Genomic DNA, 13,117 nt, shown 5'->3' on the forward strand with positions numbered 1-13,117 from the left:
GCACAAACCTGGCTGTGCAGGAAGGCAGCGTGTAAACATGAGTGTTTTCATGCATACAGTGCTGTGTATCTGCGCCTCGAGTGCTGTGTCCAGCTCTGGGCCCCTCGCTGCTAGAAGGACATTGAGGTGCTGGAGGGAGTCCAGAGAAGGGGAATGGAGCTGGGGAAGGGCTGGGGCATGAGTCTGATGAGGAGCAGCTGAGGGGGCTGTGGGTGTTCAGCCTGGAGGAGACTCAGGAGTGCCCTTATCACCCTCTCCAACTCCTGAGAGGAGAGTGCAGCCCGGTGGGGATTGGCCTCTTCTCCCAGGCAGCACATGAGAGGGCATAATCTCAAGATTCCATTTAGATTAAATGTTAGGAGGAATTTCTTCACTGAAAGGGCGATTGGACATTGGAACGGACTGCCCAAGGAGGTGGTGGAGTCACTGTCCCTGGAGGTGTTTAAGGAAAGACTGGATGTGCCAGTTAGTGCTGTGGTCTGGTTGACATGATGGTGTTTGGTTAAAAGCTGGACTCGAATGTCTCAGATGTCTTTTTTAACCTCATTGATTCTGTGATCTCCATAGGATTTGTGTGGTTGTTGTTTTCAAAGAGCACAAGGGTTTGATAAAAACTTAGTGTGGCTAAAAACCAGACATGTGTTGCTGTATATGTGGATTCATGCACAAAGTACTTGAGTGTTACAGAGGAGGAAATTATTCAATGTAGAATGTGTCTGGATGCCATCTTGGTGTGTCCTGTTACAAACTGTGAATTCCTGCCAAGCTAAAACTGGGGCATTTACTGGTTTCAATAGATGTGCACAGAGCGGGGCAGACATCTTTTGGTCACACTGTTTTGTTCAGCACCACTCAAGTTCATCAAGAAACCAACTCTTCCCATATCCAAAGATTCTCAGAGAGAGGGGACTCAGAGTGGAAATCTTGCTTCTGGCTGCTCCATGTGGGTCTTTGTTACAGCTCCAACAGCTGTCAGGGGAAAAATTGGTTAATGTGCCCACGTGGCCCGTGTCATTGTGTTAACTGAACAGATTTATGGAGGATCATCATAAATTATGGGGGGAGCTGACACTCTCAACTTGGTGCAGCTCAGTCTTGGATGCTGTGCTGCATTTAGAGACTGATTAATACAAGTCATGGATCAACTGGTACGACTGTAATTAATAATTAGCTGTGGTTTATTGCTTATTAAATGAACTTTCCCTGTTCACTAGAATGGGCAATGTTTAGGTCACTGTTCCTCCATTTGCCTTGCCCATTTTCCAGAGAAAGCAGTGTGTTTCAAGAAGTTGATGTGAACTATGAAAAATAACTTTTTCTTCTCTGTCACTTTTATATTGGCTGCAGTGACACTGGGAAGGTTTGACAGGTCTGTCACTTCACCTGTAGCAGATGCCATAGTAGAGTGTGTGACTCAGTTTCCCTTAGCATTGGGCTGTGCTGGCCATCCTTGCAGCAGTGTCAGTGTCACAGTCTCTGCTTGGCAGGTGAGGCAGACACTCTGTGGTTGTTTGTCAAGGCAGCAAACTTCTGCTCTGCTGGCCTTGACCTTAAGGTTTGTATTTACCTAAGTTTGGTGCAAGTCAGGGGTGTTTTCCATCAAACAGGGAACTTCATGTTTTCTGTAGCGTTGCTGAACTGCTGGAACTGTGAAAGTTTCAAGGAGTGGCTGCCTTGTGCTTCCATTCCTATTCTCTCCAGTTTTGGTGATCTGGATGTTTTCAAATTACTGCCACACATAGTTCTTTCATTTGCAGTCCTGTACTTAAAATGAAGATGTAAACTTAGTCCTGACTAATTTAGCACTGACTTCATGCAGCTCTCAGTCTGCAGCTTAATATATAAAGGACAATAACAGTAAGCATTGCAAAACTGGTTTTGGAATATTCTTATGGTATTAAAAAAAGTCAGAATAGTTCATTGCTAAGAGACTTTGAGATTTATGCATCTCCCCTGTGAATTTTCTCCAACATAGTTTATAGTAAAGTAGCAGACCATAACTGAGCTTTCACATAAAATAATTACAGGTAAACACAGCAAACTTGGTGGCAGGAAAGCTGACATTTTGCTGTATGGTAAGAACCACACAGTTTTACTTTGAGATTGGAATTGAAGTGGAATTTGTCCCAGAGTGTTCTGATAGCACCTGCTTGCCCTCTGGCAGGTTCTGTAGTGCAGCTGGGCCATGACTGCTCCTTAACCCAGCAGTGAGATGGATGTAGTGCACACAGTTGGCTCTCATTATATGCACTTGTTCTATCTGCTGAAGTTACTGTTCTGTCCATATAAAACAGTGAGAGGCTCCATGCTGACAGCCTGGAATGGTGTGTAAGTTTACATGCATTTCTTGCAGTTTGAGGCCTTTCCTGTGCTGCCAGGGGAGAGCCATGCAGTAATGTGGGATGCAGGTGAAGAAGGAACAAATCTCTGTGGCAAATCCTCTAGCTGAAAAAGTCCAGAATATTAAAGGTCCCAGTTGCAGAAATACTTCAAATACTAATAATTTAGTTTATATTTTGAAGACAAAAAAATTGTTTCTGCAGGCTGTTGGGTCGGTGCCCAAGGAGTGACTAATTTTAGTCAAAGCCTTTTTTTTCCTTCTTCTTATCTCCTGGTAACTTTGCAGTGGAGGTAAATGGTGGGCAGCCTTGGTGCTGCAGAGCAGATGGCTTTTTCTCTGTGTCTCAAAAGAGGGAATCAGTGGATTGTATTGGAGCATACATAATGCTGCCCTGTCTCCTGCTACTGGTAATAGCAGTCTGATTTGTGGCCTGCCTGGTTCTAAGGCTTGTGCGGCGAAGCTGAGGGGAGGCTCTGATGTGAAATGAACTTTGTGCTGAGGTGAGGCTCTGCTGAAACAGGCAGCACGTGCAGATGTGACCAGAGATTGTCCTGGTCCTGCTGGAGGCTGAGCTGGGGCAAAGCCACCTCCTGGTGCATCCTTTGGCTGCCCTGAGGGAGGAGGGTGCTGGGACCTGCTCTGGGACAGGGAGGTGACATTCCTGACAGGAGGGTGCTCATCAGGGATCAGGGGCAAATCCTCTGCTGCCTGCACACAAACTCCAACCAGCAGCAGGAGAATCAGAGAAAGAGGCACCCTGCTCACCCAGGGGTGGTGGTGGCTGTCAGGTTCAGCTTTTACAGTGCAAATTCTGAACTCATATTTGCCGAATACCATGTATTAGTTGGTACTGTGTTGCAGACATCTTTTATGGAAAATCCTTTCCTTAGGATTTTTCCTCCTGAGAAGCTGAGAGGGCTCAGGAACAAAATGTAAACAATGGTTATCTGCTGCTGTGAAATGCAACAGGTGCATCTGTGATTGGCCCATGTTGGATGTTTGTAATTAATGGTCACAGTGAGCTGGCTCAGACAGAGAGAGCTGAGCCACAAACCTTTGTTATCATTCTTTGCTATTCTATTCTTAGCCAGCCTTCTCATGAAATCCTTTCTTCTATTCTTTTAGTACAGTTTTAATGTAATATATATTATAAAATAATACATCAGCCTTCTGAACATGGAGTCAGATCCTCGTCTCTTCCCTCATCCAAAAACCCCTGTGAACACCATCACAGGTACTGTTCATAGGGGCTTGTGTTTTAGGCAGAAGGGAAGCAGGATAAGGATCTTTCTGCATGGGTTTTTATCTCATGGGGGAGGCTGCAGCATAAGGGCAGCACTTCAGGCAGGAATTGCTGTCTTTACCCCCAGCAGGACCTTTTGCTGTGGTTCATGGCTCCTCTGCTCTGCTGCTTTCCTAGACAGCTGCAGGAGGTTGTGGCACACCTCTGGCACTTCCACTTTTCAGCCCACTGCTGTGGCCTGGATGTTTGAGACAAAAAAACCCAGCAGAAATCACTGAGATTGCAGTATTTGGGAGAAGGCTCAAGGTTAGCTTTACAGTACTCACAACTAAGAGGTTTTGGGATTATTTGTGCTGCCTACCCTTAAAATTGTATGTTACCATGGTATCAGTGTATTGTCCATTATGAGAACACAGTTTCAAAAAGAGGGGCTTTGTTTTTGTGGTTATTGTCCACAGAAGTCCCGTGGGAGGGTTCACATGGCTGGAAAATCTATTTCCATCCAGTAGTTAAAGCAGGATTTGGAAATATACATCTGTCAATTTATTAGTGTGCTCATAACATGAGGAAAATACTAGCTCATCTTGAAGTGAAAAGTTAGTGTTTATTTATTTATTTATTCATTTACTTCTTCAATGAGCCCAAAGTTTGGGGGAAGCTTTAAAAAGTCCCAAAGCCACTTTTCCCTCTTGTGTGTGTGTTTTACTTTCAGAGTTCTCCTCTGAATAAGCTTTCCTTGCAGTGGCCAGTTGTTTGAGATGCTTCCTGTGCTGAAACACCTTGTGCTGTGCTTGTGTAGATGAATGATCTCTTGGAGGATTCATGACTCAGTCTGTAATAAAGGCTCATGTTTTTCTTCTTCTCCAGGAGTTTCTTCTGTCACACCATTTTTAGTGCTGGCAATGCAGATTAATTACATAGGCATAGCCATGCCACCAGTGTTAAAATAACTGCTCACCTGTGCAAATTTAGACAAAATAGTCTAATGATCTGGAGAGGAAAGGCTTTGCATAATGTAATTGCTGATCTGCATCCTAGAATTTTCCATATTGATTTAGATGTGCCCCTTTGTGCTCACACATTAGTGAAATCAGTAGCTATAGAACATCCCTGTGGTTACTTGTAACATTTATTTTCAAAATTATCAGCTGTTATAAATTTATTATTAAATTGAAAACACTTTCACAAGCCTAATATGCTTGTGTGTGTTCATGTTGAGATTTTTAAATCAGCAGCTGAGAAGCCACATTTAACTTGCTTTACTCCATGTTAGTACTGAGGATATTCATCAGGGCATTCACAGCTGCCCATATTGAATTGTGGTCAAACTCCTCCTTTTTTGTTCAGCTACAGTGTTTTCAAATGAGGGGAGGCAGTAACTGCTTGGTTTTAAACTTAAACCTGTCTTACTTTTGAAAAAGGTGAAAGCTTTTGTACTTTTTTCCCACTCCTCAAAGCCTATCTCCTCATCAGAAATACTTTTTGGAGCGTTCAGTTCATACAGCCTCTGGAGCAGATAGAGGAGGTTTTTATGTGTGTCCTCCCTCCCTGGCAGCAGGAGGGGCTGGAGGAAGGATTCCTGGGGCTGGAGCAGGGATTCCTGGGGCTGTGTGCTCAGAGGGAGCAGCAATTCAGGACTGCAGGAGCTGTCCACACTCAGGGACTCAGCCAGACATGAAAACATCCATGCCCTTGGCATGCCAGGCTTGGCACACCTGGCCTGGTTTTAACCTTGATGCCCTTTTATCAATTTGGTTTTATCTGGACTTGCTGAAAATCATTTCTTTCAAATGTTACAAAACACTTATTCCTGACTCTTAGTTGCTGATGAGCTTCCTGTTATGATACTATTTAATACCTCATAATCTAGAACAGGGTTATTTTTATTGCACATCTGCGGTGCACATATTTTACAGAATCATTGGGTTTTTTTTTTTTTTTTCAGAGCCAGGAAAGGCCATTATAATCATCTTAGATTCTTCATTAAACATGCAGGGTATACTTGTATTTGGAATTTCTGTGCATCAGTTTCAAGCTTCCCTTTTAGCCACAGTTCTCTCTTTGAAAATGTATTGAACTTGGTTTAAGATTTTGAGTTACACGGAGGTCAACATGCCTTTTCTGGGTATAGTTACCTAAAATCTGTTAAACTTTGTATTCATTGCTAATCTAAATTACCCAATGCAATCTTTCACCAAATAGGTCTAGTTATGCCTTTCCATTAAAAAAAAGGGCTGCAGAGCTATTTACCCATGTGAATTATCTTCCTTTATAGATACTTGTGATCAGTGCAGATCTTGACCTTCTTTGGGAAGAACAAGATTGGAGTGTCTTAACTTTCTCACAATAACACGTCTTTAGATCTTGAAATTTATCTCCTAGATCTCTGCTGAATCTTTTCCTAATTGTACAGACTTATTCAAGTGTGAGCACTGTGTTCAGGTAATTAATTTACTAACAGCATATGCAGAGCACCACTCAGTAGGATAGCAAGGCAAAGCTGAGGTAATTTACAGTTTGCTGTAATTTACTGTGTGCCAGTGCCTCTGCTGTGCTGAGCTGCCTGTGCTGCCTCCCTGGGTTAAGGGTTCTTTTACTCTCACTATTAAGAAAGTCACCTTTGAGATCCTCTGAACCTGGAGGAGCTGGAAGTAGATTGTAGTTGTAATAACCTGTATGATTCACAGGCCTTGTTTCTTGCTTTCCACCCATTTGTTTTTTAAGTGTTTCTGGAAATGAAGTCTGTGTCATTGTCATAACAGATATTTACATTCAAGTGTGTGTGTGTGTATTCTCCTTTAATCTCTGTCTATAATTAAAATGTAGGTTAAAAAGACTGCCTGTGATTATATATTTGTTATTCAGAACAGGAGTATACAAGATTACTGGCATTTAGTGTGAGGCTAGTATATTATAAATCTAATAATTATTGTAAATGAAGTTTTGTATACTTTGAATAAACTTAATCTATCCTGCATCACTTGGCAGGTTTTGTAGTTCTTGAATTGCTTCTATCTGTATTTAGTGTTGGTTGGTTTTGATTGGAACACAAAATTGCTTAGATCATCATCCTGGTTCCTGGTTTTGTGGCCCTGGTGGTATTGACAGTACTGCCCAGCTAAAAGGAAGCAGTGGGGAGATATTCCATATTCCTTGGAGTTTGGTGGTGTTGCAGGTAGCCCTAAAATCAATATAGAAGAGCTTGACAAGAAAAGCCATGTTTTGTCTGAGGTAAAATGAAGTTTATGGACCTCTCCATTGTCATTTAAGTATCATGTATTCTAAAGCTTTAAGCTACAGAAGTGTTGATGTTCATTTTCTGTACTTTGTTACAGTAAAATAGTTTAGTTTAACTTTTGAACTACCATAGATCAGGAGTGTTTGATTTGGACACTTGTATTCCTAAGTAAAGATGCCCTGGATACATTAATTACAGGTCAAGTGCAAACAAATGAGCAGGACTCTTCTAACATGCATTTATGGGAGATTAACTATCCCATGTGGAAAACTCCTTGGCAACTAATGCTGGTTTGGAGTGCTAATCTTGTAAAGCTAGGAAGTGGCACAGTAACCTTCTGCTGGCCCATCATCATCATCATCCTCACAGGTGAAGCATGCCATGGTTAGCAGAGCATCTCAGGCACTCCAGCTGTGAGATTGACACCACCCCAGCTAAAGCTTTGCTGCCTCTTGCTGAGCGTTTGTGTTCCATGTTCACAGTGTCCATACACACCCTGGCCTGGATTGATTGAACTTGATTCATATCAACAAGACAGCGAGAAAAAGAAGAAAATACTTGTGTGTTCAGATGAAATGCCTGAGCTCTCTCAGGAGAGTGATCTGCTCTGCAAAGGCAGCATCTCCTCCATGGGACAATCCTGATGGCCCTGCTGCTGTGTGCCCATCCCCAGTGATGTGGTCTTAAGCTGTGTGTACTTACCCTTACACACATTTCCCACCATCCCTTATGTAAATTTGGGACACAATAGTTCTTTACTGTTCTTAATGTTACCTTTCAGAGCTGTTCATCCTGGTTGAGAGCAGACTGACTACCTGTGCATTTATACAAGCACAGTGTGGTGTAGGATTTTTAGCATAAAATGTAAAAAAAAAAAAAAAAGGTGATACCTTGAACATACAGCTTTGTTTCAAAAGCTGAACTCCCTGTGGCTCAGATCATCACAGAATTGTGTTCCTGTACCAGCCACTTAAAAGGCTCCAGCCCAACAAAGGTGACACATCAGAAAAGGGATGTGCAGGAGGTGTGACAGTGCAGCCCAGCTGTGTCACCGTGGCTCTGACATGTAATCCCACATGTGGTTGCTGTTGTAGATTTGAACAAATTGGGAGATACTGGGGTGGAAGCTCTCTAAACCCCTAGTGAGTTCAAGCTAATTCTGTTTCATATCTTAAACTCTATTTTTAAGCTTTTGGGGGGGAAAAGAAATAGAAACTTTATTTCCTTTTCCTTTCTTTTTTGTATTGAAATTTTGTTTTTTAACGGATGGCATAGTAAAATGGCAGCAAACAAAATTATATGATGAAAACATAAGGAGTTAAGGTTTTTTGGGTTTTTTTTTTGCTGTTGCTGCACCTGCATTCTCTGTAGTACTCCCTGGAATGTATTCTCTTAGAGGCAAGTATCTGTGAGGTTAGTGAGCTTAGGAGCTAGATAAATGGCAGCTGCAAGGAATTTCTGGAGCTTTGGAGTCAGACAGTTCTTGGAGCAGCAGTTTTGAAGAGAAGATGAAGGAGAGAGCAGAGAAAGTGACAGGGAGAAGTGATTGTCACACAGGAACATAACTGGAAGGATCAGATTGATTTGAGAGAAAAGCAGGAACCTGAGGAGGCATTGTCATGCAGAAATATCTTCCCTGTGCTAATGCAGTTGCTTCAGACAGCTCATTCTGAGACTTTGGAACATTTCTGAGCATGAAGGCCCACTGTGCTCAGGCCCAGTTGTGTTTGTCCTGGCCAGGAGCATTGCCGAGGTTCTGCAGATGCAGTGGAAGGGGAGCAGTGAAATTTCCATGTGTTTATTGCACTGTTTGATCTCTTGGAGCAATGTAACAGCCCTGTCTGCATTTGAGATGTGGATCTGCTGCCTTTCTGAACAGAGGTTCCACCAGGGGGCAACTAGCTATCCCTCTCCTTCCTTTTGAGCATGAACCACTCCTTTCCTGGAAATCTTGGGCACTGAAGAACTTTGAACTGGTAGAAATCATTAAAAAAACCAAAACCAATAAATGTTCTTTAGTTTTCCTATCAGTAGTAAAATATATTTACAGCTGCATCAAACAAGCAGCCCCATGGGTGAATGTAGTTTGGACATGAAGCCTGTTGAGAATTTGCTGAGTTAAACCCCAGTGTTTAACATCTAAAGTTGTTTTGTAGGCATGAAACTAAAGGAAAAAACCAAAATGTGAATATGCTTTCAGGATTTATTGTTAATAAATGTATAATTCTATACATAGTGCCATGCAAGGTGTGCTGGGTTTGCTCATTCAGCTGTGAAAGATTTTAATATTAAATTCCACTTTCTCCCTGAGAATTAATTAAGAATGAGTAGACTCTGTATAGATTGTAGGGTTTGAAACAGCTTGTGATTTATGTGGACGTTTTGCTATATTGCAGGTTCTTCAGCAAAAGCACTTGTGAGCTTGAAAGGTAAGAAATTAATATGTTATTTACTTGTACCAAATCCAACTTCAGGTGTATTTCTTTTCTGTCTTCATAGAGTTCAAGAAAATCACAGGCTTTTTTGTTGAAATATGGTGGGGTTTATTGTAGGTGTTTGTAGCTCTATAGAATAATAATCCTTGGCAGTTGAAACTACATATATTGTGGTGTATTTAGACACTGCTCTTCTGGGTGAAAATCCTGAAATGTGTTTTTTCTTCAAAAGTACAGCCTAGACATCAAGTTTGATGAGAAGATTGGGGTAATCTTTCATCTCTTGAGCAGGAGATACAAGGAGCATTCTTAGTGAGACCTGGATGTGTGACACAATTTACATTAGGAAGGCATTTCACAATTTTATGATGTTCTCTGTCAGCAAATTGTGTGTTAAATCAAAAACCTGCTGCTTATATTTTTTTCTTTGAAATGCTTTTATTTTTCTCTTTGGAATTATCTTCATGAACATTCATACAATTTTTGAATACTTCTAGTTTGCCCAATAATTAAAGCTTCTTTATGTATTATAAGGGTTTTGTTGCACAAAGAAGGAGTCATGATCTGTTGAAGATGTTGTCACTAATGCAGATCTGTTACAATAAAATTTTATTTACTTGTTGGCATACACTCACTTAATAATTTTCTAGAACTAGAAGGTGTCTGTGTCTTGTAGAGCTTTGCTTTGTCCAGGTTTTAGTTACAGCCACAGTTCAACTGTTGATTTTTGTCAACCTGACAGTGGATTCCAGCAAAGGAGGCTTCAAAAAACCTAAATATTATCATAAATAAAAAATACTTATTTATGTTCCTCCTTGTAATGAAAATCTCCTTCAGTTTTTTGAAATTAATGTTAAGATTATGTAATAAAAATACTGAAATCTAAAATCTGTTTGTTACTGAATTCAAAGATATTGCAAGTAAATATTTTAGTAGTTGATGATGTTATACTGGGTTTTGGACAGTAGTTATGTTAAAACATACACATTGATAATACATATGTATGTATGTATGTATGTATGTATATATATTCATGATGTACTTTCTTCACAACAGAGGGAAGTTTATCCAGTTCCTGGAATGAAAAATACAATTCTCTGCAGAAAACACACATTTGGAAAAGCAAGAATGCTGGTTCTGCAGTGGAAATGGTAAGAAAGAGTAAAAAACTTCAAGATTAGTCAAATGTAAAGATCACAAAAAAAGGCTGAGATGTATAGTTTTGTAATGTCCAAGGGTGAAACTGAATCCTTCACAAGCACTTTGCACAGTTTGCAGAAGAGATGAAAACATATTTTAAAAATGAATAATCAAACACATTAAATTGCTGACCTCATTCAAGATAGGTCACAATAATTTCCTCTCTGTTTTTTGAAGTACTTGTACTGTATCTAGCACCTTGAGCTCAGGAATCACCAGTTCTTATCAACTATTTTTGTATCTCATGAAATATCTCACTGCTAATTATGGCTGAGAACTGAAGCATAAAGGAAGGGAAGATATCATAATGCACTTCTATCATTGTGCCTTCTGGGGGGCAGATTTTAATAAAAGTAAAGGACTGTCAGAGAAATTTGTGCATTCTGAGAACTTTCATAGGAGGTCTTACATTAAAGAACAACCTTGGGGTGGGGATATGCAATAAGCCTGCAGTTTCCAGTGGAATGTTTGGTGTTTGGGTTGATCATTTCAGCCTTGAGTTTGGTTTTGCTTCACTGTTTGTTTCTTGTCCTGTGATCTTCTCCCTGGTATTTATTTTGGTAGGATTCATACAGGTGCATATACACACACATGCTGCTATGTATTTGTGCTAGAGAACATCAGGTCTACAAAATGCAGTTCCACACAGAGACCAGCACTTTGTGGAGACCTTTAGTTCCTGCAGTTTGTGTCACAGTTTTCAGCTGCTTCCCAGGAATGCCCATCACCTCGCAGAAACAAGCCTTACTGGGAACTTAGAAGATTACATGTGCTAAAGACCCAAAGTGACTGATTAATATCTGTATAAAAACCTTATCAATCTTTAGGTATGGTGGCTGTGGGTGCTAAAAACACAGAGTCAAACTTTGAGAGCAGCTCAGTGTTCTGTAGAAAGCTGGGGGAAAGATCAGAGCATAGTGTGACATGTTGGCAGTGACCCAGGTTGCTAAGATGTCATGGAATAGTTTGAGTTTACTGAATGCTGAAAGTTTTGAAGACATGTTTCACTGTTGGTTGAAAAGTCTTTCCAAAAATGCCTGACCTATTTAGCCCCTGTGGATGATACCTCTTTGCAACACTTGTTATTTCACTCTGTTATTTCTCAGGCAGTCCAGAGTGATGAAACACAGTTCTCATTTTAGGTAGTTCTCTGGAGTAGAGTTTGGCACTTTCTGTTGAGGGTTGTAAACAATTTTCTTGGTCTGGCTCATGATGATTTGGTTACCTTGTAAATATACAGTTCCTCTGTCCAGTGTGCCTTTCCTGGTTAGTACTGTCTGTCAGGAATTAATGTTTTCTTCTGTGTGCTGCATGTGGTTAGGTGTTTATCACACACAGAGCACTTCTGTTGCTTAAATACACTTGTGTTGTTCTTTTTATAAAATATATCTAATTTAGAGTAAGGGAGGAGCATTTCCTGGGAAAGCCCCATGTTCACATGGCATGGGACAGACAGATTTTTAGCTACCACTGAATAATTTAACAGAAAATATCTCTTTTCAAGCAGTCAACCAGTCACAAATGCATTAAATGTCATTATAAAGTACAAATGCTTGTAAATGAAGTTTTATTTAACTGTGTTGATTTATTTTGTCTCAGGGCCACAGAACCTTCATGGCAGGAAAAGGAAAAGCTGCTTCCCCTCAGTGCTAACAGCCTGTCACAGGTTGCTCTTTTGTCATAGGGTCAGATATTGAGGAATAACTAAATGAGTTTTTTTCATGACACATTTGCAGTTGCAATCATTTCTTGTTTTCAGTCAGCCTTCTAATTCTTTTTGAGCTATAGCAGTACACAAGTAGATTTCACTTAGCATGGATTCTAAATTCTTTTTTCTGAGATTGTCACATAATTTATTCAAGATGTAGTTTCTTCAGACTCAATCTTGCTAGCATTTTGCTCTGCAGATACTTTCAGTGAGTTTAAAAAACAGCAAACACATGTCACTTTATTAGAAAATTCTTGCTAAAATTCTGTGTAGCTGAGAACATGCAAACCAAATACAGTGTTTGGATAAACCTTTTTTTAATCCAAAATTCAAAACAAATTGTTTAACAGATGTACTACTTATAACCAAGGCAAGCTAAGATACACAAGTGTTTAGACACCTAACTCTAATGGAAACAAGTGGGAGTTAGGCCCTAAATACTTCTGTGAAACTGGGCCAGCAGTGTAGTAATGGTTATAGTTAGCACTGGAAAAGCCTGGAATCTTGAGCTCCTTCTTCTCTCAGTCCTTAGATTTATGGGTGCTAGGAGGCACACTATTTACTGTGTGCCTGAAAACCAACAGGTGATAAGACAAGAGGTATTTCATTTCTCTCACTGTGAAAATTTCTCTGTGCATGAACAGAGAAATCAGATTTCTTGCTTGTAATTCTTAATTTTGTTCCCTACAGCCCTTCAGAAATTCAAAACGGAGTCGGCTCTTCAGTGAGGATGATGACAGACAGATAAACACAAGGTCCCCCAAAAGAAATCAGAAGGTTGCAATGGTTCCACAGGTACCTGCATACATGTATGGAGATATTTTTAACAAAAAGGGGAAGAAACCTATCTGTTCCAGTTGAAAATTTGAATATATTTGCTTTCCAAGTTGCATTTTTGGTTTATGAATCTTCTTGTGAGGAAAACTGTTGTTAGAAGTAAGCCACAATCAAA

General features: G+C 40.4%; 1 protein-coding gene across 1 annotated transcript in view; it reads left to right on the top strand.

The window, feature by feature from the left end:
• LIN9 (lin-9 DREAM MuvB core complex component) overlaps window positions 1-13,117 on the top strand; it is a 40,123-nt gene that overhangs the window by 686 nt on the left and 26,320 nt on the right. Inside the window, exons 2-4 of the mRNA XM_054290417.1 lie at window positions 9,219-9,251; window positions 10,314-10,408; window positions 12,856-12,960. Coding sequence (XP_054146392.1) covers window positions 9,219-9,251; window positions 10,314-10,408; window positions 12,856-12,960 — 233 coding nt within the window. The remainder of the gene's footprint in view (window positions 1-9,218; window positions 9,252-10,313; window positions 10,409-12,855; window positions 12,961-13,117) is intronic.

This window comes from Melozone crissalis, unplaced genomic scaffold (assembly GCF_028551555.1).
Source record: "Melozone crissalis strain CALT ecotype California unplaced genomic scaffold, PUWL_Pcris_2 ptg000081l_1, whole genome shotgun sequence".
Lineage (NCBI taxonomy): Eukaryota > Metazoa > Chordata > Aves > Passeriformes > Passerellidae > Melozone > Melozone crissalis.